The 26,476-nt window shown below is 40.4% G+C and overlaps 2 protein-coding genes across 2 annotated transcripts in view; both read left to right on the forward strand.

Annotated features, from left to right (window-relative positions):
- Positions 1–14,710, forward strand: part of myo3b (myosin IIIB) — a 414,745-nt gene extending 400,035 nt beyond the window's left edge. Inside the window, exon 36 of the mRNA XM_055638011.1 lies at positions 11,532–14,710. The gene's annotated coding sequence lies outside the window, so the exon portion shown is untranslated. The remainder of the gene's footprint in view (positions 1–11,531) is intronic.
- Positions 14,711–14,911: 201 nt separating this feature from the next.
- sp5a (Sp5 transcription factor a) lies at positions 14,912–16,803 on the forward strand. Its single transcript, XM_055638013.1, has 2 exons — positions 14,912–15,101; positions 15,299–16,803. Exons 1-2 carry the CDS (start codon positions 15,051–15,053, stop codon positions 16,361–16,363), a joined length of 1,116 nt encoding a protein of 371 aa, XP_055493988.1. The 5' UTR covers positions 14,912–15,050; the 3' UTR covers positions 16,364–16,803.
- The last annotated feature ends 9,673 nt before the right edge of the window (positions 16,804–26,476 follow it).

A 26,476-nucleotide genomic window follows, 5' to 3' on the forward strand; every position in this document is an offset into this window, starting at 1 on the left:
GGGAAGGATGAGCAGACTGGGGAGTCATGAAGAGAGAGGTCCACATAGAAAGCAGAGAAAGGGCAGAGGGGATCATGTGACTGGTGTTAGTATCACGTTGGATCTGGCAGTAATGGCAGAGGATGATGTGTTAGGTAAGGAGGCTACTGGGGTGAAAGGTGAGGAACAAATGAAATCTGTCTGGGAAGAGGAAGGAAGGGGGAGCAGATGTGGAGGAAGCAGAGGAATGTGTAAGAGGGCTCCATCAACTATGGCAGAGGAAGCCATGTTTCTGTAAAAGGGACATTTCAGAAGCTGAAACATGAATAATAACATCATTTGCATAACAGCTTGCACCCAGTTCATCATTTACACTACAATGAAAATGATTTGCCCAACTGTTTCTCTTAGTTTTTATTCGAGTGGTTCTGTACCAGTAAAAATAGTTGGAACGGTCATTTCAACCTTGCTTCTTCCACTTTTACTGGTATATTTTTCCACTAATATTTGACGAAGACAAATATTTTTATCAGTGTGAGATTGTTGAGAAATAGGAGATTAAAGTATATCAATCAAAATATGTTATGCTTGTTTGGAAGAATAGATATATCTTATCAAGAATATTTGTGTTTCTTTAAACATGCCAACTCTATGAAGTGTCTGACTCAGTACCATTCTAGCTGTCGGTCAGGTAGTTGTGTATTAGAATAAAGCTTGAAATAACTGAAGGATATTTATACTGTAATAATGATCCACAGGATGAATAGTAATAATTTTAAAAAAGCATAAAATAAGAGGTGAAGGCAATCAATTAAGCACTCCCCTTCTTAGCAAGGTGTTTGATTGGCATTTAACATCTTGAAGAAAGTTTCTCAAAATGTCCTGAAGATTTGAACATTGCCTCAATAAACTTGTAAGAAATGAAACCTCATTATGTTCTTTTAGTACAAATGATTTGCAGTTTTAAGGATTGATTATACAAATATGGGAGGAGGATTTGGTAAAAGCTGTCTTCCACAAGAACACCTCTTGTTAAACAGAATTGCATTTATAATCATAATTTGTAATAACAGGCATTCACATTTAATGTGAAGATAAAAATGGCAACATATAATACGATTTGGTCAACGAGAAACAGTTTAACAATGAATTTGCAACCTACATTGCAACCACTAACAAGGTAGTCAGCCTGAATCCTTGCATGTTCAAGCAATCTAATGTAATTATGAATTTTTTATCTAAATTAGTGCTCTGTCCTGAAGTATTTGTCTAATATTTTTTCTTAACATTAAGAGATGCATCAGAAACTTATCCCCACAAAGTAAAAAGTAATCAGAGATTTAATTCCTGGCTACTTTCTAAATCTGATTTTACATCAAGTTGCTTTACGATGCAAAGCAGAATGTAAGACCAGAAATGTAGACCAAGGTTTTTTAAGATGTGGTAAAAATATTGACTGAGTCTGTACAGTTGATCTGAATAGGACATGCCATTAATATTGCCCGTACATCATGTTAACGTATAATCAAATTTCCTCTAAACATTATTACTTGGCATTAACAATTGATTGTTGTTAATGTTAGCATTGATGTTGTTATGAATAAATTAATTATGTAGAATAACTGTTTGTACTCTGGTGCAATTAAATTGAACCTGACTTATTTTATAAAAATCTGGATTACAATTCTACATTCCCAATGCAGCAAATAAATAAAGGCCAATAAAATATTCAAGAATTGCTTTTTATTCACAAATGGCACAATGAAAGGAATTCTCTTCTCAAGGTTTGACAGTTATTTTTGTTATGTTGCATTAAAAATACTGATTATTTATGGGCTCCTACTTATTGCACATGATGTGCCAAACTGACTTATAACAGTTTTTGCAGCAACGCACATAATCCCTCTTTTAGGAACTGTCTACCACACACATTGTGAACTTTGGTTGAGGTGCAGTGACCTATCCCTCCCTGCCTGGCCTCAGGGCAATAAGCATTATGACTTAGGCCAACTCTTAAACATGCAGGCTGTGTAAGCCTCAAAGCTGGAATCGTGGTATCATATTGCAGAAAATAGCTCCAAAATTAGAGAGGCCAAAGTTTTGATCTCTCCCATGTTTGGAGGGTGAACAATGGCATCTTCTGTTGCAGCATGACATCAAAGCTCGACTGAGTAGCCGCCAGAAGTATTAGTTTGTGGCGGATTACTGTGGAAATTCACAGATGTTGTTCTCCTATGGGACACTGATGTTATGATTCAAGTACACAGTAGCCTAAAGTATTGGGCACTGTGTGAAAAATTAGTACAAGCCTGTAGTCAAAGTCCAACACCAGGATCTATGAAGTGTGATGTAAAGCCATCAGAAGTGCATTATATTACTGTACCTGCACATCACAGCAGTTCACAATCGTCAGCTACAAACAAGTCTTGTGTTTACATGATTGGACACGTGCTTATCTTTGTTTACAATCAACTAGTTTATAATGTTCCGAAATGATAGATTCTCTCATAATGTTGAATCTTAAGCTTAAGAAATAAATTCACTGTGGACTGCCTAGGATATATCCAGTTGCAACATTAAACTGACCTGGTATTTTACCGTGACCAATTCAAACTCAAACTAGTTTAGTTTAAATTATTGTAATATGTACAGAGGTACAGTGAAAAGCTGGTTTGTTGCTGCTGCCCAGTCAGCGGAAAGACCGGACAGCTACAATCAGGCCATTTACAGTGTACAGACACAGGTTAAAGGGAATAACGTTTAGTGCAAGACAAAGTCCAGTAAAGTCCGCTTAGAGATAGTGGACATTTGGACATTTTTCATCATGCTAGAGAAAATACCATGACCTACTTGATGCCACGAGTACCTACGACTAGCATCATGGCCTGCTGCGACCTACCTACGACCTTGTGACGACCATGCTGCGAGTATGAGTCAAGGGCAAACTCGGCAGAGGTCATGAAAGTGGGACAGGCCCTTAATTCACTTTAAGGCACTAAAGTGACGTATCAGATTCTGACATCATTATGTTACGTTTCTTGGTGCACACACTTGGTTGCCAAACTAAAAAAAGGCTGGTCGAACTGGAATCTCGGACAGATGCAAGGTTCCTCATCTGCTTTAGTTAGTACAGGAACTATTTCATAGTGGAACAGAGATTATAGGTATGATCAAATCACAAACAACTGTAACATGTGGCATATGCTGATCTCTAACAGGTGTTCTGGTTGTAAACGTTTTGGAAATAAAAGCCGTATTCTTCAAAAAAAATCCACGGCATTCAAATGCAAAAAATATCTGGCAAAATTTAAAACAACGAATACCAGAATGAAAGTTTAATTAGTACATTAGATTCAAATCTAATTTTATTTTCTAAACACCTTTTGTTGATTGCAGTAATATATGCTGCAGACACATAAACAATTAATTTCCAAATGTTCCTACTTTCCCTTGAATTACAAGGTCATCCTAGGTCATATTGAGTGTCTGAATTGATTGATAGTCAATAGCTTCTGATTTTGAACCAACTTCATTGAAGTCATGGCAGAAAATAATTCTGGCAAGAAATCAGAGCACTTTGTTAATTATAAATCAAACTTTTAAGTTAAATTCAAATGCAATACCTTATGCCACAAATGATTCCAAACTGATAATCAGTGATCTACATGGTTTTATAAAAATGTTGTCTATCACAGTTTAAATTCTGAGCTACTTTTAGGGAGAAAAAGGTTCCACAGCCTTGATTGTGATCGATGCTCAAATATCAGGCATAACTGTCTGTATACTAATTTCAGGAATCAATTCTTTCATTTTTTGCTCCTTAATATAACTGCTGCTAGAATTTGAGACTGTTACTTTACTGCGAAACCTTGTTCCAGGGAACAGCATTGCCAAGTTGGAGAATGTTTGGATAGATGACGGATAACCCCAAAATAGCCACACATACTGCAAACTGTAGCTTATTATTACCCTTAAAATGAATCAGTGGAACAAAATAATTCTGAAAGGATTGTTGTGTCGCAATGTTATGTTTGTAACATTTTGTTTATTGACAGTCATGTAACTTTTGGCATTATTTTCATGTACCGGTAATTACGGTCATTTTAAATATTCCTTAATAGCATCTAAAGCGCAAAAGACTAATAAAGAGCAATTACTAGAAGTTGGGAGAGAGCAGAAGCTAGTTCTGTTGTTTGTAAAGTGAACATGTGTGTGAATATCAGACTTATGAACATAATATTATGGGAGCTCATCCATATGTAGAAGAGGTTGATAATTTGGGTGTTCATAACCCGGGTTATGAACACCCAAATGTACTAACTACATTTTACAGCTGATCATCACACCCAAAATGTAACTGTTAGAAATAAATTAGGTTGAGGGTTTAGTTTTATTATTGTCAAGTGTACTGTGGTACAGTGAAAAGCTTTATTTTGCATGCTATTCAATCAAATCAGCTAATACTATACATAAATACAATCATGTTAAACACAAAAGATACGGAGTGCAGAATATAGTTCTCGGCATTGTAGCACACCAGTTCCCTGGTTAAAGTAAATTCAATGCAAGCACACAAACTGCGACAGTCAAACAGATGATACAGAGGAAACTCATGAACTGTCTTGTGCGATTTGTAATAATCTTAAACCAGTGAATAAATTTATCCTTCAGTGTAGTACAGTAACAATAAACACTGAACCTTTTGATCGAATGCAGTGGGCCGGATTTGCTCTAGCTTGTTTTTACACCGCTCTTACTCTTGCACTTTCCCCATGGCTCCATTTACTTTCTGCAGCTCTGTGGCTGTAGTTATCCTGGCATGCTGGCTGCAGCAGCTAATATGCAGAATGGGGTAAAACTGCAGGTTATGGCTGCTTCTCAGCCTGTGGATCCTGAGGCCCCATCTCTAGAGAGCCTGATGTCTTTTGATAATATAATTGTTGAAGGTTCTCGAAGAATTTTCGAATCTCTCTGAAAATCAAAGACTGTTAAAAACTGTTCAAATGGATTGAAAAATTAACAACATAAATATGATTTTAATAAGTAGGAAACGTTAAATGAATTTAATTGAAAACAATGCTAAAAATTAACTAAACAAATTCAGCGTCAGCAATTTTTTAATGAACAAAGTACTCATCTGAAGAAGGAGCCCAATGCGAAACATCGCCTTCCTCAGATGCTGCTCCTGGATATTAAACAATTGAATCTGGACGTTACATTTTTCAGGCTCCTATACATTCCCAATGGTAGGAGTGAAAAGAGAGTGTGGCCAGGGTGCTGTGGGTCCTTGATGATGTTGGCTGCCTTTTTCAGCCAGTGACTCCTGTAAATCCCCTCAATGGTGAGGAGGGCAGTACCCGCCATGATGGACTGGGCAGTGTTAACCACTTTTTGCAATCTTCATTCTTTGTTTTCAGGAAAAGGTCAGCAATCCTATCCAAATGAATGAGACGATTGCCTAGCATGCCAAGACCATCCCCGCCATGATACTGAAGAACAAGATGTGAAGTGCATCTGGCCACTCAGTTGTGGATACTCGTGCTCCATCCCCAGAGTGGAGCAAGAGGTCAGATTCCCTTGCACCTGACCTCCAGCTCATACCTGACTTCCCCTGTGCAATGTGGGAACAAGCTGACCTGTGTGCTGCAGTTAGCCAGAGTTTTTCTTCAGAACTGGCAGCTGAAGGGCAGTATGTTCTGGCTCAATGTGGGATCAAAGAAAGGTTTTCTGAAAAAAATGATTGTCTAGAATGAGCATCGAGAAGGGAACTTAGAAGTTAGCAAACAATTACATTAACGTAAAGGTTATTTTTAACACCAGTTGAAGAATGAGATTTATAAAGTTAAATGCCAACAATTGATTACATTGCTAGGAAACAAGGAAACCGTGTTGCGTGCATATTATGATATGCTTTTGGTGCAGTGTACTTTTTAGAAGAGTAAGGTCTGTGCTCTCCAGGGACATGTTTTGAATTATTTATAGAATTGCGATAGCTTTATTGACATCTATCCTCCAATATATTTTAATTTATGAGGACAATTTTTTGATTACTAGCATTGAATAGAGTTGTTAATTGTGCATAGATTGACACAAAAAGCTGGAGTAACTCAGCAGGACAACAGGACAGGCAGCATCTCTGGAGAGAAGGAATGGGTGACGTTTCGGGTCGAGATCCATGTCCGTTGTTTATCTACTTTGCTGGAGAATACGTGGTTCTCATCTCCAATTTACCATGTTTCTCTATCATGTTTCAATATCTAAGATTGTCACAAAGTATTGGAGTAACCCAGTGGGTCAGCCAGCTTCTCTGGAGAAAAAGGATGGTTGACCATTCTTCAGATATTTCATCCAAACCGAAATGCCACCCACCATTTTTCTCCCAGAGATGCTGCCTGATCCGCTGAGTTACTCCAACACTTTGTGCCTATCTTTGGTATAAACCAGCATCTACAGCTCCTTTATACACATTTCAATTTCTGTTGGGTTGTGAGCATCTGGAATAGCAACAAAACTTTTGTTCACATGCAAAGGAAGGAAAAATTGGATTTTGAGACAACCTAGCAATTAACTCAAAGTTGTGTAAAAGTGGAGACACAAAATGGAAATGCATCTTGTAATGAATGTAAACTAGGTTTTAGTTTCAAATAATAATTTATCTGAACTTCTCGGGGCTTAATGAATATGCATAGAAGTAGTGTACGTTGTTTTACTGGGGGGATCCAGTTGGCATTCTGAGGTCACATGGATGAGCGTGGAAATCTTGAACTTCTTTAAAAGTGTTTATGCTCTTGGACCACCTGTTGAGTTTAGTGGCAATTCACCAACTTGCTGCAGTTTCCCAGTTCGTAAGTCTGGGGATGAATCCGGAGCAGATTCAACAATCCAGTGACCCTTGCAAGCTTCTACAGGTGCACCACACTCTCTGGTTGCATCAAAGCCTGGTTTGGGAACAGCTATGCCCAAGTCTGCAAGGAATTGCAGAGTTGTAGGTGTAGCCCAGTCCATCACACAGGCCAGACTCCCACCGTTGGCTCCATCTGCACTTTATGTTGCCTGGGAAAACATAGTCAAAGACTTGTCCTACCCCACTCATTCCTTCTTCTCCCTGTTCCCATCTGGTAGAAGGCACAGAAGCTTGAAAGTGTGCACCACCAGACTCAGGAATAGCTACTTCCACTCTATTATCAGCCTTCTAAACAGTCCTTCCATAAGGTAGGATACTGTCTGATTCACCTCTATCCCATTGTAGACATTGGACTTTGTCTATGGAACCGATGCACTACAATGCTGAGAACTGTATTCTGCACTCTGCATCTTCCCCTTTGCTCTATCCACTTTACATGAGTTTGAGTTGATTGTACAGTATTTATAATATACAGATTATCTGATCTGTTTGGCTGGCATGCAAAATAAAGCTTTTCACTGAACCTGGGTAAATGAACAATAATAAATCTAAACCTAAAAGTACCCCTTCCATCCTTTGGAGAAAAACCCGTGTGAGAGAAAGAAAAACTAGTTAATATGTATATTTTAAATTATTTTAAATTAACTTACACCTAAATGTTATATAATATTTCTTAAGTGAGTATCAGATAATTCACAAACAATTCAAGCTCTTTTGACAGATTTGAAGTCCTGTGGGCAAGATTTTGTCATTATGCACAAAGCATTTCTTGGGTATAGGGCTATCCATGTACAGAAGGAAGGTGTAAACTCATCTTGTCCTTTGCTATACAGGAACTTGCTTCACTTGAGTATGGTCGGGGGTGCAGAGTGTGGGGAAGCTGATCGGAACTATTCCATGGACTGCATGCTGTGCTCCAGACAGTATCTGCTGAAGTATGTTCAGCAAATTTCTTTCAACTTACATTCTGCAAACAAGCAGATGTTAAAGTCCCTAGCAAATAGAATGTTGAAGGAGAAAAGCACAAACACTGTATGAAAAATCCGAGTAAGTATGATGAGGATAAAAGGAACAGAGGAACATAGTATGAGAAGAAATAGGTAGGGCAGAGGTGGTGTGGAGCTTTCGGTTGAATGAGCTTTAATTCAGTTTTAATTCTTTGAATGCAATGAATGTCTAGAAAAATGAATATCAAGATCATAACTTGATATCAAGATCATAACTTTTGACACAATTGTTTCTATATATACACAATTGTTTCTATATATATATGTGTGTGTATATATATATATATGTATGTGTGTGTGTATATACATATATATGTATATGAGATAGAGATATATAAATAGCAGGGTGAAGGCCACGGACGCCAACAGAATTAATAAGCTCATCAAGAAGGCTGGCTGCATCCTGGGAGTGGAGTTGGATTGAGTAAAATAGGTGTGGTCATGATGGTATGGGTCTCAGATGATGCTGGCTGCCTTTTTGATGCAGCGACTCGTATAAGACCCTGGTGAGGAGGTGAGTACTTGTGATGGACTGGGCAGTGTTCACAACTTTTTTTGCAGTTTTTCAGTTAATGCCCCATTACAGTAACTGGATGTCCCAGAAGATAAAAAGTACATGAAACAAATAGAAGGTGTTTTACAAAGCCAGTAATTTATCACCCGCAATAATCTATTTACATTTAATTCACTCCAATGTTTCTGCAGAAATAAGTATGTAATGGACACATTTCAAAAATAGAGGGTGTGAGTCAAATCGCTTTCGGCATGAATGTTTAAAAACAGTCATCACTTATGTTTACACAAATTCAATGGTAATTAGGATGTGTCCCCCTCATTTAACAGATTTAAGGGGCTGTCCCACGTGGGCGACCTAATTGGCGAGTTTAGAAGAGTTTGAAGAAATGACATGTTGAAGACCTCCTTCGACTGTGTAGAAGACCTCCTTCGACCTTCTTCGACTATGACTTACTTCGGGGAAAATTGGACACTGAATAGTGGAGAGTGAAGACAACCTCCTTCGATCTCCTTTGACCTCCCTTCGACCTCCGACTATGATGAAGACTATCTATGACTACCTTCGACTACCCTCAATTACCTACGACTAACATGCCGATCTATTACGACCGACTATGACTAAACCTACGAGTAAAAAAAGTATCGATTTTTTCTATGGCGACCTTTTTTTACTCGCGGGCAATTTTAAAAAGAATGAAAAAAACGCAGCGACCTAGCTGAGGCCTCGAGTACACGGAGACCACTCTCGAGCATGAAGGAGAGTTACGAAGACCTCCTAAGACCTCGTGTTGACCATGCTGCGAGTATGAGTCGAGGGCAAACTCGCCAGAACTCACGGATTATCTGCTATAATACATGATGCATCTTTTGATTTGATCCTGAAATTAAGAAGGTAGTTATGTTGATCTGCAACTGTTTGATGATCTATAATTAATTTTATCATTTGCTTTTTTGGTTGAATTAAAAGCAGTGAAATAAATGGCATGTATATTTATTTTTTTTGTAAAGTTTCACGTTATATTGGAATGGCATACACTGAAAATACTTTCCTATATTTTATTGATTGGGTGCCAAGATTCACTTTTATGCCCTTGGCAATATTATAATCATGTTCACTCATACACAAAATTATCCTTTGCCACACAAAAACACTAAGATCACTTTTCGCAGTTAGAATCAGTCCAGCATGACATCTCCAGTTTAAACTCAAATCTCCAAAGCAATTAATATATTATTTAAAAACAAAAATAGAATTAAGCAATGCTCTTTGTTTACTTAACAAGATGGAGTTTCATGTAAATTAACCATATTTTTAGTTGTAACGTAAAATGCTCTCAGGTCAATAAAAAGTAAATCACTGTGCTAATCTATGTAAATTGGGATTTTTCGAACTATATTTTTGTTTCCTAACTGTATATTCAGATTGTATGTAATAGCAAGTCCAAGAGAATGTAGACACAAAATGCTGGAGTAACTCAGCAGGTCAGGCAGCATCTCTGGAGAAAAGGAATAGGTAATGTTTCGGGTCGGAGCCCTTCTTCAGAATTGCAGAACAGTCGGAGAGATGAGGAGAACTTCTTCAAAGTAGGCATACCTTGACGACCTTTGCAATGGAGCAGACAAAATGTGTAGGAAAGAACAGCAGATGCTGGTTTATATGGAAGATAGACACGAAATGCTGGAGTAACTCTGCAGGTCCGGCAGCATCTCTGAATAGGTGGCGTTTTGGGTCAGAACCCTTCTTCAGACTGAAGAAGGGTTCCATCCAGATGAATGTGTTAGAAGGGAGGGCCCAGTAAGATATGAATTTATCCTTATGATTATTATTTGGTTCCGGGTCTCAGTTGTGTGAGCAGAGGAGGTTAAGAAGCAATGGTGAGAATCTACATGATACCTACATTAAATGATACAAGGTACGTGCATAGGAACAATTTCTCCACCTCCTCTTATGAGTAAGATCGAGATTTTTATATGTTGACCTACTCCATTGTGACTCATTATAAAGACTCTTACTGAGGTGCACCGTATCCAAAAGTTCTTTGGAGTCATCAAAAATTATTTTTCCATGGGGGCATTCTTGCACAAACTTTAATGTTACAGCGCTGCAATTAGCATGTCATTGCAACTATTAAATTTTGATGTCAAAGGGGACCAATGCAAGGAATATCAGACTGCACATTTTTGAATTTAACATTTGAACTCTTTGCAAATTGCAGCATAAACAGTCCTGTATAGACTGGATTCAAAGATGTACAGTAGATGACACTTGGAATTTTGACAGAAACATTTACAGTTTATTCTATATTTTGAAGTGAAATTACTAATCGGGCATTACACTTAGAAATAATGTGAAAATTGCATTAGGGAAAGGTATGTTTTTCCAACTGGTCACTGCATACACACTCCAATCATCCACATCAACCCTCATACATCATAATTCAACAACAGTCAGTATAAGGTACAAGCCACAATGACAAATTCACTTTCTGCTTATTAGATTAAATATTAATGCATTCTAAATGTGCAATAATTTGTCTGGCTAGTGAGCATAATGAATGCGTACAGTTTAGAGCTTATACGCATTTCCTACAACCTGCAGATGTAATCCCGTGCATACAACTGGAGAAATAGCATTTCTATAAACATGACTTATTGTGGAATGAAAATGCAGAATACAAGCAGAATAGTATCCTTCCTGTACTTACAATTGTCAATGTATGAATCAATTTTATTGTTCCTCTCGGTTGGAGAGAAATCTTAGGTTCATACTAGATCATTATCCAAAGCAGAATATTGTGCATTTAATACTCAGAATTTTGTCTCCTTTTATTTCATAGAAATGAACGGAAGTATTGTGCATTGTTTAGCTGTAGATAGTGCATACATAGTTTGTCAATTATCAATTGTAATTATATATCTTCATTCATGTCTAAATTATATTTGAAGATTAGAACAACCATGGTGAATGTGTACAAATAGCAAGAAGAGAAATTCCTACACATTTCTTGTTTAATTGTTTATTGAAATTGGTAATGCTAGAGTCAAATATTCTAACAACCACACTCTCTCGCACTTACCTGAGAATATAAATTATTAAATGATTTTATTTCTTGCTTTATTTTCAGGTTGACTTTGACTCTTGCTTGCAGCCAAGGAACATGAATGCATATTGTATTTAATGAGCTTAAATAAGTATACAAATGGTGTATTAATCAAAGTGTAATCTTGTAATTTATACAAAAATGTAATGTATTCATGCAGAAGTTGATAAAGGATTGTTTACATGTGCTACTTAAAAAAACAGTAGTGTGTTATTAACATTGGATGTATTAGACACAGCTTACATAAATACCTACACGTGTATCTCTGTTTATTATATCTTGAATGAAGCTGAACTGCATTAATGATCCACTATATCATTATTACTGAGTGTTTTTGCTAATGCTTTGTCAATCGTATTCCTATAGTAATGAAACACTTGACTTTTATGTTTTTCAAACATTTATTTTGATTAAGATGAAAACTTTGTGCCATTAGATATAAAGTATTTTGACTTCTGCTGTTTAAAATAAGTTAAAGCATACCTTGGTTTACTCACCAGATGAGCTGTTTGCTTATATTTAGCACATTCAGCAAACTACTATAATTTTCAAATGAGTATGTATTTGTGACATATTTATGGTTAGAAAGTCCTTCATACCAATCAATGTTTCAGTAAAAGTATCAAGCTAAATAAAATGATGAACGGAATGACAAGTTTTCTATTCATTGGCATTTTAATGATACCTATATGTCAGTAGCAACACATTTGCTTGATTAGTTGTGCTATTTATCATTCAGTTCTACCATCAAATATTCAGTCCAATTTTCCAAATCGCCAAGCAGGTATGTGTCTTATTATGATCTTTCTAGGGGCACAGAGCATATGATAGAAGACCCGTTTAACCATACAACATCAAAGGAAAGCCTACATACACCCAGGTCTCTGCTCTTTTTTTTCTTTTCAGAGGACTGATAACATCCTACCTATACAAATTGTATTCATTGAAATAAAATTCAGCTAACACAATTGTTTTTAATGTCGGTTCCATAAAAACTTCCACATTCTTTTTTTTAACCTTGTAAAGTGACGTGAAACGTGAAATTTCACACAATTCGGAAATCACAAAAGCTTGGTTCTGTTCCACGGTTATTAAAGTATCTGTGTGGGATTTCAGCTTTATCAAACTGGAAAGATGAAAATATGATTTGATAGGTTTGTTTTAGAATGTTTTTAAACATATAAACTGTGTAGGCCAAATTGTCTGAGGAAGGCAGGATTATCTATGATCTTTACTGCTGAGGTTTGCAAATAATTTTCATTAATAATGCCTTTTCTTAGCTATCATTTCCATGTAGTTTTTTCCCCCAAGTCGGAACTCATTCATATCTTTTATACCAGTTTTTATAAAGGACGTTTTAAAATAATAAAAGACAAGTGAGAAAAAATCCAAGTTAAATGCATTAACTTGGCAGTAGCCTGGCACAGCGTGAAACTCCCATCTCACAACGACTGAATCTGGAGCCGTGGGAGAGGACTTGGCGCTCTAATCCCTTCAAAAGCGCCGCTCCATTTAAAACTATGCAAGTCTCAAAAGTCTTTGAGAGGACACCGATTGTTGCTACAGGAAAGGATGATAAAGATCTCTGTGTGTTATCGTTTAGGAGGATTTCGTTTGCAATGTGCACACAATTGAAGTTAACGACTGCTGTCAGGATCATGTTACCTGAACGAGGACTTCAACCGTGTTTTTTTTTTCCTTTTTTAAGTTAACCCAATAAGTAATCTTTCTAAACGCTAGTTACCATCAAATTTAGCTTTGATATTCAGATATCGGTATGTATCCCACGTCTGACGCTACGACTTGTAACAGCAAAACCGTATTGAGTATCACTTTTGAAGTGATACTCAAGATAAACCCACAAACTATTTACTTGCAGCCAAACATGATGTATGACATGCTCCCTCTGTTTTAAACATACCTTGCTTTCAGGTTCACTGGTCCTGTATGTCTAAAACTAAAACATAGAGCTGAAATGCCCAATTAAATGGGCAAAATTATTTCCACTTATCAAAGTGGCTGTTTATAATCACCATACTTAACATATTTAAAATATGTATGGGTTGCCATTCTCGCTTTGTCCTAAGCTGTTGATAATTGTGTTTACTTGAAAACCTCTACAGAAGAATACAATTGCTTTCGTAAAGAGATGAACTAGTGACCGAATTCGCTGGAAGTGTTGGGACGGAAGGTTTGAAAAACTGCTTAAGGCGGAGATCAGGCGGAGACGAGAGAAATTGTTTCCACTTTCCCTGAACCGAGGTGCCACGCCTCCGCAGCCTCTCACATTGCCACCACTTTAAGGAATGTAACAGAGCTATCATCAGCCTTCAGTGCCCGCCTCTGATCTCTGCACACTGGTCTCAAACTTAACGGGTACAGAAAGGGATAGTTCTAAAGGGGCTGACAGTTATACAGTTACAACTTCTTAACTGTTTTTGATTAATCAGCTTCAGCAGGTATTGAAACATTTATAAACTAGTAAAAGACCCACCATAGTTTAAAGTTAGCACGGAATATTCGCTCATAAATCATCCATCCAATTGATCTTAAGGAAGTTGCTTTGATTTGTATCTGTACCATATACTGTGCATAGCGGGAGCTGCATAAACCTCAACGTCAAGGTGTTCGTTGCAAACTTGGTTGAAGAAATTAATAAATGTTGGACTATTCCCAACGCAGGACAATGATACCTAGACAACATTGGCGGGGTTGGTGGGGGCGGGGTTGCATTTTTTCTACGTTCTCCTAACTCGCCTATAAAAGTAATAGTCTACTGAAATGTAACTGTCTCTGGAGTGGAGGCTATTTTCGCAAGTTTAATACATGGCGTGCCTGCAATGTTGCCCCTGTCTGCAAAGAATGTCATTAAACTTTTTTTTTCCGAAGTCAGCAACTCTTTCTCTCCTTTAAACTGCGAGGAGTGGTTTATGCCGTTCTTGATGCCGTGATTTATCTCCAATCGCTTTTTTTTTGCGGAAAGTCATCAACACAGTAATGTTGAAGCAGATTTCCGAGAGATAACAAAGACACATTGTCACTTACGGCTGTGCAACAAATCCTTAATTACAAAAAAAAGAGATCATATGACTTAAACATCCAATGGAACGGTCTCCTGGCGGCAGCAATGCTTTGATCACGTAAATCCAATTATTTGTGTATATACATTTCCCACATAGTGATTACTTCATTAATTGTCCCGCCTTTATCTCCTCCTTTACCATCCCCCCTAATAATCAGTTCTTTTATACATACCAACAAACACGCCATAGGAGTTTTGTGTATTCAAAGGATTTGGTTCCCCTTCTGAAAGACCCGCTATTCTTTGATGATTGGGCAGCGGCAAACTTCAAAGCCATAAATCTTCCCCCTGACTGGCTGGCGGTCTACCAAAGTCTTATCAAATTCTAAGAAGTGATCCCTCGACCACAGATATTCCAAGGATATCTCAGAATAGCAGGAGGAGGAAAGAAAGCACTCCATGCGGCTGATTTCCCTTTAGTGCTGGTTGAAGCATCGAATCGCGCTTCCTTTCAACGGGGAATGGCTGCGGTAGCTGTTCTACGCAGTGATTCCCTGCAAGCATTTCTCCAGGTCAGTATTTTTTTTACCAAAAACATTTAACTAGTGGTGTAACGATAGTTTAGCTTGTTCGTCTTTTGAATCTGATATGAGATAGTTATCGAACTTACATCAAAATGCTTTGAAGAAAGTTTGGACAATTTTACTGCAACCTTCACTTCAATTAGATTACTTTTTTCTCTCTCTCTCTCTCTCGTTTCCCTGTTAAGGACCGGACCCCAAATTCTTCCCCCGAATCGGCCAAGCAGTCCCCGCTGGCTCTCCTGGCCGCAACATGTAACCGGATCGGACACGCTGGCTCAGCGCACACTGATTTCTTCCAGATCCCATACGACCCGTGCCTGAGTTCTCCGTCTCGCATCTTCCACCCCTGGAGTAACGAACTCCCTTCCAACCACGGCGGGATGCCATCCCACTCCAGCCTGGCACTCACCCCTCCGAAAGTTCACCAGCTACCGCCTCATCTCCAGGCGCCCTATGGGTCGCACGAACTTCCCCTCACTCCACCCGCGGAGCCGTCTTACCCGTTCGAGCTATCTCGCGTCAAGATGCTGCCATCGTCCATGCAGACCTTGGCTTCCAGCTGCCAACCCACCTATGTGCCCGCCGTCACCTATGGCACATCGAATCCTATCAGCTCAGCTATGTCAGGGTTCGTCCCGACTGGATCCACCTTACTTTCACACCAGCACCGGCACATGTCTCCAAACCAAGTGGAGGACATCCCATGGTGGAGCATTCAGCAGAACAGTAGCGTCAGTCACTCCTCGTCCATCCCTCCTCATCGCTTCCCTCTGCAACGTTCCTTGGTTTTGGGCCATTCAGACTTCGCCCAGTATCAGACTCAGATCGCTGCTCTCCTTCACACCAAGTCTCCCCTGGCGACTGCCCGGAGGTGCAGGCGGTGCCGCTGCCCAAACTGCCAGTCGTCGAGTAACAACGACGAACCAGGCAAGAAGAAGCAGCACATCTGCCACATCCCGGGATGCGGGAAGGTTTACGGCAAGACGTCTCACCTGAAGGCTCACCTGCGGTGGCACACTGGCGAGAGGCCCTTCGTCTGCAACTGGTTGTTCTGTGGCAAAAGTTTCACTCGGTCGGACGAGCTGCAGAGACACCTGAGGACTCACACTGGGGAGAAACGCTTTGCATGCCCGGAATGTGGCAAAAGGTTTATGCGAAGCGACCATCTGGCCAAGCACGTTAAAACACATCAAAACAAAAAAACTAAACTGGGAGTCGAAAATGTGAAACGGGAAGACGGAAGTATGTGAGGGCGCAAGTGAACAGAGGGGGGATAAACTGAAACAAAATGAGGGCTATTGATGCAACTAATTGAATTGGTGGTGCAATATCCTTGGAAAATGAGAGGACTATTTAAAATGTATAGACGAATTTATCGTAAATACTTTCTGACAAACATGCTTCAATTAATTTCACAGTTGCCATCTATGCTTCAATATGAAGTTGTATTTATTTATAGAGATGTTAAATAATACAAGCTGTTTAATTTTGGGATTGAAACCGAGTCCTTGGTGAAAGATCAGATCCGCTGTGCTTAGAGAACTTAATAGCTTTGATCGAATGAACATGTTTTGTCTTTATTCTAGCTCAATGGGAAGTTTCAGCATGCTTTTTAAACTTCACACTGCTGTATACTGGACCGGCCTTCTACTGTGTGAAAAATAAAAGTCCGTTTGGCTTAAATTAAACTCTCCACCGAGTCGGACTGACTTGATCTCTTGTGTTTGCTCTTTAAAAAACTGTTTCATGTCTTCATTAATTACTCAAACTACGCTAAACGTTTTAAAACCGCGAAAACCGAAAAATAAACTCAAATTACAATTCAATTCTGTTTGCTTGCATTTTACTAACATCTATCCGTCGTTAGTTCACATTTACCATGTTGCTTTATGTGTAGCAGTAGCTCCGGAAACTTTTGTTGTGCTACAATCACAATTTGCAAGATGGTGTTTTATGGCTATTTTCGAATTCTTATTGTGAATTTTATTAGTTTGAGGAAACATTCGCTTAGATTTTTATAGAAATTATCAATCCATTTACTTGTTGTTTACATGTCCTTGTTAAATATCCGTGGTTTAAACTTTTTAAGGAAGAACATCTCCATTGTGTATGCCCGTGTTGGTGTTACGGGTTGGGCAATTGAAATTGTACGCCGGACTTCCTCAACAAATAGTACAGTATACCTATTAAAATTTCATATTTGGATCAACAGAAGATATTCCTGCACAGTATACCTATTAAAAATAGAAAACGATTACTCTCAAGTTAAACGATCCTGCAGCAATTTTGCATGGCTGGAATATCTTCTGTTGATCCAAATATGAAATTGTCACCATCCCATACTAGGTGCAGGTCAGTAGATACATCAGCCTTTGCATGAAGATCACTTTAATGACCCGCACTTGTGTGGCGTTGTTTTACCCAGCGGTCAAATGATTAATGGGGAGGGGGGGTTAATGGCTGAGATTTTTTTTCAGGTACGATACCACGATTATTTTTATGATTGTTTCTTGATCTCTTGGAGTGGATGGGAAGATTCTCTAGATACTATGTTTAACGGATGTGTTCTAAGCGTATTCGAAAGAAAGTAAGAACTATAGTAGGTAAAGTAATATGGATTTGTCAATTGTCATTTTTTCAGGCTTGTTTATTTCGTATTTTATCTTTAAAATGATTAATTTTCTTCCTTACAGTTAATGCATGCCATTCTAAATGGACCAAGGCGATCTGCAATGTCATTTCATCCTTACTATTTGTATACACCACGAGAGTCAGTGTGAAGACAATGTAAACATTTTACTGACTGTGATGTGTAAATTGTTCATCTCTGTTTACAAAGATGACGGGCAGATATAATGCTTTGTTTCTGGCCACACAAGAGAGTAGTCAACAGATTCAAGTACACTTTACAAGGAGACATTGGTTTAATTCTTATGAGAAGCTGGAGTGGAGTTGTATTGGAATGAAATAGTAACAGGCTAAGAATTTTCTGCCGCTAACTTTCACATTGGTAGTCAAGGTATTAATAGCAAATTATATCACGTTTATGTGAAGCAGAAACCATGTCATTTTTGTGAATTTATATGGTCTATCGTGAAATATACACGTATAATTTCTACAGCGACAGTAAGTAAGATGTGCATTAATAAATGCTCTGTGCATATAAATAGTATGGCATAGTAACATGTTTCTTCATATGGATAGGCTTGTTCATATTTACGAATGCTGAAGTAAGATTAAGCAGTGAGATTATCCTCAATTCAGAAACATCTAAAACAATATACGACTTCGGAAAATGTATATTGCAAAATCGTTCTGGTAAGTTTTGTTTAAATGTTAGGGGCGCTTTCAAGGAAGTTTCATGCAATGTGTAGGCTTTCTGGATTCACTGCCGTTAATGTCGTAATTTCTGGATTTTTTAATGTATTTTGGTCGCGATTCTTTTTTTCTTGGTTACCATTAATGTCTCAAGAAGTTTCGACCCGAAACGTCACCCATTCCTTCTCTCCAGAGATACTGCCTGTCCCGCTGAGTTACTCCAGCTTTTTGTGTCTATCTTCGGTTTAAACCAGCATCTGCAGTTCCTTCTTACACAAATTATTTTATTGATCTTTCACGGAATTGGCTTTAGATAAATGAACAGGCTTTCCTCTTGGAAGGAGAATGTGATAGTGAGATTGTGTCTTTAGACGACTTTATGACTGTTTAGTTTGCTCAATCAAAGCAGAGGAAGTTGTAAATCTGGTTCCTCAGTTAACATTTCAATGTTAGTGGCAGAGCAGTGGACGAGCGCAGCCTACACAGGATACGTCCAGCTATCATCGCCAGCAACATCCAATCTCCCGAACTAGCGTCCTTCAGCGAATTTTATACGTTTCCAGATCAGTTACTGACTTTGTGAACAGGTTTAGCTGTCTAATAGTCAGATATACAATCTATACATGAAAGCCAATGAGAGCACAAGATGATTTGTAAACCAATTTGAGCTCTTTGATCAAATCCAGCCTTGACTGGGTGCTCCGGATAATTATTTGATAGGTTTTCCTTGGTGATTTCCTTCAAACGTTGTATGAAGTCTTTCACGCGGCAATTGTGAGCGCAGATCCTAAAACTTCACTAATCTCAGTTGATAAAACCTTCAAGGTTTGCCCTTGTTCACCATCTCGAGATCTCTCGCGGCAGCGCTTTCTAATGCAAATGAAAGTTTACATCAAAAAGGTACCCTTAAATGTCAAAGCTTTTGAAGTTTTTTTGGTGTTGACGATTTCAACGATCGAGCTGATATATATATTCTGAAGAAGATTCTCACCGCGAAACGTCACCTATTCCTTTTCTCCAAAGATGCTGCCTGACCCAGCTTTGTGTGTAGTATCTTCCGTATAAACCAGCTTTTTTTTAAATGGAAGAAAGGCCAACGAGTGCGAATGAAAATGTAAATAGCAGCTTGGGCGTTAATACCTCTCGCCTAATACTGCACGGCAATGGTTAATTTCAGCGCAATATCTGCACGGTACAGGGCATGGTACTTTTCATCCACTCATCTCTTCAGGTTGGGCGTAGTATCATAAGCATTGGGATCCATTGCCAATGACAAGTAACTTAACATGCGTGGTCCAAAAGTGAACACCAAATATACTATCCTTTAGCTAATTAAATTAAAATAAATGGACCCTGCGTTCTGAATTGTACAAAACGTCAAATACCCATTGTTTGAACATTCATTTTCATCTTAGACAGTTCTTTGGGATCAAGGATGAATTATTTCCACAGAATCTGTAGCTGAGGTGGCAGCTGAAGCGAACGTAAGCGTGCTCACTCTCCCATCGCTAAGGCAAGTGATGACTGACCGGAGGTTGTCGGTGGCTCCTCCACTTTCCACACGTGTGCTGCTTATGCAGGGCCTGGAGGTTATAAAAAACACCTGGGGTGCTTTGAGTACAGTACTAGTTGACACGAGATTCATGGGAATTAGTGGTAAGATGCATTTCTTCAACACCCTTGAAAGAGACTCTTGAAAGAGGCACAATATTCTGGGTTCTGTCAAGAGCAGATTGTAAAGTGAATAGAGAAAAGTGCACTGTGACAATGATACATTAATTTAATTGCAATGTTGAGGTTGCTTCACACCAGATACTTCAGTGTCCCTCTTTTCATCACAGATGAAGTTTTCACTTAATTACATTTGTGACTATATTGAAGAGTACTCAGTAAATCCTAAACCAACACAGGTGAATAATATGCAGACAGAAGGAACTGCAGATGCTGGTTTACAAAAAATAGACACAGTGTGCTGGAGTAACTCAGCAGGTCAGGCATCATCTCTGGAAAATCTGAAGAGGCAATGTTTCAGATTAGGTCCCTTCCTTAGACTGATTGAACTAGGTGGGAGAAAGCTGGGAGAGGTGGGGGCAGGCAAAAGCCTGACAAATGATGGTTGGACAATAACCAAGTGTCAATAACCAATAGCTTATTTTATGCTATTTCCTGACATTTGAAAATAGGATCATAGAGTTTTATAGCAAAATGTTTCAAGTTGTGTATTATTAAATAGTCTAAAGTTGTTCAACATATTAACAAAATATTCAGTTGTTTCAAATTCATATTATCACTTTGGTCTATTGTGGTATCATCTCCCTCTGGGTTACACAATCCCTCTGGGCCAGGCACAATTTGCTTCAGTTTTGTGGGTTGTGGGTTAGATGAACAACCTATTGCAGGACATGCATATTTTGCTGCTTGGACTAGGTGATGCTTAATTGTGTGAGCAATTTGTTTTGTTTGTGATAAAAAGTAACTGCAGATGCTGGTTGATACCAAAGATAGACACAAAACGCTGGAGTAACTCAGCGGGTCAGGCAGCATTTCTGGAGAAAGTGATAAGTGCTGTCTCGTGTCAGGATTCTTCTTCAGACTGATGCTTTGATCTGTCTGAAGAAGGGTTCTGACCCAAAACATCATCTATTCATGGTCTCCAGAGATGCTGCCTGACCCACAGAGTTACGCCAGCATTTTGCATCAAACTGTTTTGAGTGGTCATGAGTCAGTGAGGATGTTACTTTTCAGGAATTAGTCAGGATGTTACTTTTTTTCTTAGATTGACTTTGTGAGCATCCTTGAACTGTTTTCTCTGTTCCTCTTGCCGTGACATAGTTTAGAGTAGTGTGTTGGTTTTAGGAACTTGGTGAAATGTATGTGCATGGGAATCAGCTCTACATGATCAGAGTCTCAGTGCTGGGATGTGACTTGGGTCAAGACACTGACCATGCCTTTACCTTTCTGGCCAATGGATATAAAAGGATTTTATGGAGATAGCTTCGATACCACTTCTCTCGTGCCTTGAGGATGAGAGAGAGAATCCAGAGTGAGTAAAAGAGTGGATCCATCTGAATATCCCACTGTTACGCAGCAGGGACAGGTTAGGGTTATACAGCATGGAAACAGGCCCTTTGGCCCAACTTGCCCATGCCAACCAAGATGCCTGCTTTTGGGCCACGTCCCTCTAAACCTTTCCTATGGCTGATCAACCAAATTCAGTACCCGTTCCAGCTTTTCCCCCATATCCCTTGATTCTTTTAGCCCTAAGAGCTAAAAATCTCTCTTGAAAGCATCCAGTGAATTGGCCTCCACTGCTGTCTGTGGCAGAGGATGCCACAGAATCAAAACTCTCTTGGTGAAAATGTTTTTTTTCTCATCTCAGCCCTGACTGGCCTACCCCTTATTCTTAAACCATGACCCCTGGTTCTGGACTGCCCCAACATTGGGATAATTTTTAAGAAAGTTATGGGCTTTCGATCACAGCTTTTGTGTAAAGTCAATGGAAAAGCAATAGGGAACAAGATGCTAATTTCTGAGTATGAAAATGGCCATAACTTTTTTAATACTGAAGATATGAAAGTGAATTAGGTGTCAAATTAAACTTAGTTTTATGCTTTATCTGATGGGATAAATTACAGACTTGATTTTTAAAATCTCAAAATTTTGTAACATGCTCTTTGTCTCCTCAATGACTTCAGTTTTCCAGGACCCCACTCCCTCATTTTTACTATGGCGATGGCGCAGGAAGGGGCGGATCATCCCGCAGAGTGACAGGAGAAGAGACTAATCTGCGCAGCGCTGACTGACAGGAGAGGAGATCGATCTGCTCATGCGCGGTTTTTACGATTTTTAAACCTCGCTAACTTTTACAACCTACTACTGATCAGAACGAAACGGTGCACTCGCAGCACAGGAGAACGGTGAGTGAGCTGATGAAAAATCGTAGCGTTATCGTCAGGTAAGGGTAGGCAAGGTAGGCACTGCATAACCTGACTAAAACTATAAAATTATAATTATTAAACATAAATAGTAAAGGCACGGGAGATTTAAGAGAGTTCCTTTCACTGCGTGTGGGGAGTCTGGCCAGGGGTAAAGTTGCGGGGGTGGGGGGTGCAAGGAGCGTTGAGAAGGAGGGGGTCGGGGATCATGGCAGCAACCAGCTCAAGAGTGGGTCAGCGGGCGATGGATAGCAGGACAGCGGGCGGTGGAGCTTACTCCATGTGTCAGTGCAAGTAACCTCATTTGGTACCTTGTTCGCGCTGACACAGGAGTGTCCACTGCCCGTTGTCCTGTTATCCATCGCACATTGATCCGTTCCGCTCTATGATCTTTGCTCTTGAGCTGGTCGCCTCACTGTTCAGATGGATAGCACTGCCAGAGGTCAGTGGGCCAGCCGAAAGCGCTGTCCCGGCAGCCGCACGTATCCATCCGAGCTGCTTCCCTTCCCAGCCACAATGCGGTGGCTCGCCGCCTGGAGCGCCATGGCAGCAATGTGTGAGTGGGCTACTGGCATGATCCCCGACACCCTCCTTCTCAACGCTCCTGCCGACACCGCAACTTTACCCCTTGGCCAGACTCCCCACACACTGTGAAAGGAACTCTCCCCCCAATTGGTCCCTTGAACTAGTATTGTCATTCAATAAGATCAGAACTGATTCAACTTGTCCCGGTGTTCTCCCGTTTTCCAAACCATCTCTCCACCTGCAGGCACCCTCCACCCCCACCCAATCAGTAATTCAGAAAGCAGGAGATTTGGAAGCCTTATGCAAATTGAATTGTTACTTTCTTTATTTTTATTTTTTATTTTTACGGAATGGAGAACAATCTGTGCATGCATGGTTTAAGATTTTTAAAAGCTGCCTGACTGCCTACCCTGAATAATTACTCACGGCACGTGCCTGGTTATCGCATACCATTTTTGCGCAAATAGAACAACCGCGCAAACTGGAAGGGCACAAGATCAGAGTTTTAATTATGCAATATAGAATATAGATAGATAGATGTCCGGTCATCTGCACCTCCATCCCCCACCAGGAGGGTCTTCAAGCCCTCCGTTTCTTCCTCGACCGCCGAACCAGCCAATTTCCGTCTACCAATACACTCCTCCGCCCAACAGAGCTGGTCCTTAACCTCAACAACTTCTCCTTCAACTCCTCCCACTTCCTCCAAATCCAAGGCGTAGCTATGAGCACACATATGGGCCCTAGGTATGCCTGCCTCTTTGTAGGGTACGTCGAACAATCCTTGTTCCAGGCATACACTGGCCCTATCCCCAAACTCCACCTCCGCTACATTGACGACTGTATTGGTGCTACCTCCGGCACCCATGCAGAACTCACTGACTTCATCAACTTCACAACTGCACTCAAATTCACTTGGACCATTTCCGACATCTCCCTACCATTTCTGGATCTCACCGTCTCCATCACAGGAAACAGGCTATTGACCGACATCTACTACAGACCTACTGACTCCCATAGCTATCTTGACTACACTTCTTCCCACCCTGCTTCCTGTAAAGACTCTATCCCCTACTCACAATTCCTCCGTCTGCAAGGCATCTGCGCCCTGGATGAGGTGTTCCATACCAGGTCATCGGAGATGTCCTCATTCTTTACGAAACGGGGGGTTCTCGTCTTCCATTAAAGATGAGACTCTCACTAGGGTCTCCTCGATATCCCGACGCTCCACTCTTACTCCCCCTCCCCCCATTCGTAACAAGGACAAAGTCTCCATTGTCCTCACCTTCCACCCCATCAGCCATCGCATGCGGCATATAATCGTCCAACATTTTCGCCACCTCCAAGATCCCACCACTGGCCACATCTTCCCATGTCCACCCCTTTCTGATTTCCGCAGAGATCGTTCCCTCCAAAACTCCCTGGTCAACTCGTCCCTTCCCACCCAAACGTCCCTTCCCTCCCCTTCCCCAGGTACTTTCCCCTGCAACCGCAGGAGATGCAACACCTGTTCCTTTATCTTCCCCTTCGACTCCATCCAAGGACCCAAACAGTCTTTCCAGGTGTGTTAGAGGTGCGCCTCCTCCAACTTCATCTACTGTTCCACGTGTCAACTTCTCCACATCGGCGAGACCAAGCGCAGGCTCGGCGATCGTTTCACTGAACACTTCCGTTCACTCTGTCTAAACCTACCTGATCTCCTGGTGGCTCAGCACTTCAACTCCCCCTCCCCCTCCCCCTCCCATTCCCAATCTGACCTTTCTGTCCTGGGCCTCCTCCATTGTCAGGGTGAGGCCCAACGCAAATTGGAGGAACAGCACCTCAACATCCGGGAAAAGGATACTTAAGGAAGTAGCTCCAGAAATAGTGGATGCATTAGAAAATAATCTTTCAAAACTCTTTAGATTCTAGAGTTGTTCCTGAGGATTGGCGGGTAGCAAACGTAACCCCATCTCTTTTTAAGAAGGGAGGGAGAGAGAAAACGGGGAATTACAGACCAGTTAGTCTAATATCGGTAGTGGGGAAACTGCTAGAGTCAGTTATTAAAGATGGGATAGCAGCACATTTGGAAAGTGGTGAAATCATTGGAAAAAGTCAGCATGGATTTACGAAAGGTAAATCAAATCTGACGAATCTTCTATAGAATTTTTTGAGGAGGTAACTAGTAGCGTGGATAGGGGAAAACCAGTGGGTGTGGTGTATCTGGACTTCCAGAAAGCTTTCGACAAGGTCCCACATAAGAGATTAGTATAAATTCTAGCGAGCACAAGCCATTGGGGGTTCAGTATTGATGTGGATAGAGAACTGGCTGGCAAACAGGAAGCAAAGAGTAGGAGTAAACGGGTCCTTTTCACAATGGCAGGCAGTGACTAGTGGGGTACCCCAAGGCTCAAAACTGTATGCAACCCCAGCTATTCACCAATATATTAATGAACTGCAGTGAGGGAATTGAAGGCTCCAATATCTCCAATCCTTTTGCTATGGATGACACTAATTCTGGGGGCAGTGTTAGCTGCACCTGAGGCCTACTAGGAAAAACAGGTGTACCATTGGACCCAGGCTCATTGAGTGGGCAAATGTTTGGCAGATGCAGTACCATGTGGATAAATGTGAGGTTATCCATTTTTTTGGCCACCAAAGTGGAAGCAGACCTTATCTAAATGGTGGCACTAAGGGGCATCTGCCATGCAATTGCCCACTCACCCAGCCTGTCATGGTACCTTGCAGCCTCATAGCAAGGTCCTCACAGCTAACACTACTACCCCCCAGCTTAGTGTCATCCGCAAACTTGGATGTTGTTTTCATTGCAAAAGGATTTTCCCTCGTCCAGAGAGGTTCTACTATTGTAAATACTGGGGTCTTGGCACTGAGCCTTGCCACATCCACTATCACTGATCCCCCCGTTTCTCCTACTCTTTGCTTCCTAAATTCTACCAGATAAACACCAATACTGAATCCAATACCTGTGCTTTAAGTTTAAGACATACTGACATCCCTCTTATCAGTGGTGAACCTTTTCTGAAAGCCCCTCATATGTCCAGATAATATCCTTCCTCTGGTTTTGGAGACCAAAACTGCATCCTCAAAAAACTCCATAAGTGGTCTCACCAAGACCCTGTACAACTGCAGTCCATGCTCCCTGTCCTATACTCAAATCCTCTGGCAATGTGCTGCTATCCCTTTTTAATTACTGACTGCTGCAGTTGCATGCCTACCGATCAATGACTGGTGTACCATGACACCCAGGTCTCGCTGCATCTCCCCTTTTCCTAGTCGGCCACCATTTAGATAATAGTCTGCTTTCCCGTTTTTGCCACCAAAATGGATCACCTCACATTTATCCACATTATACTGCATCTGCCAAACACTGGGGCCCACTCACCCAGCCTATCCAAGTCACCTTGCAGTCTCCTAGCATCCTCCTCACAGCTAACACTGCCCCCCAGCTTAGTGTCATCCGCAAACTTGGAGATATTGCCTTCAATTCCCTCATCCAGATCATTTATATATACTGTAAATAGCTGGGGTCCCAGCAAAGTAGATTCAATTGGTACCCCATAGTCCGTGTTCCCCATGATGAAATTCACC

Source organism: Leucoraja erinacea, chromosome 7, assembly GCF_028641065.1.
Source record: "Leucoraja erinacea ecotype New England chromosome 7, Leri_hhj_1, whole genome shotgun sequence".
In the NCBI taxonomy this organism is placed as follows: Eukaryota; Metazoa; Chordata; class Chondrichthyes; order Rajiformes; family Rajidae; genus Leucoraja; species Leucoraja erinaceus.

What these genes read in the sequence shown, in the direction of transcription:
- sp5a (XM_055638013.1), top strand. Translation starts at nt 15,051, where the DNA reads ATGGCTGCGGTAGCTGTTCTACGCAGTGATTCCCTGCAAGCATTTCTC. An exon ending in CCCTGCAAGCATTTCTCCAG is followed by an intron (nt 15,102 to 15,298) that starts GTCAGTATTTTT and finishes TTCCCTGTTAAG; the next exon opens with GACCGGACCCCAAATTCTTC.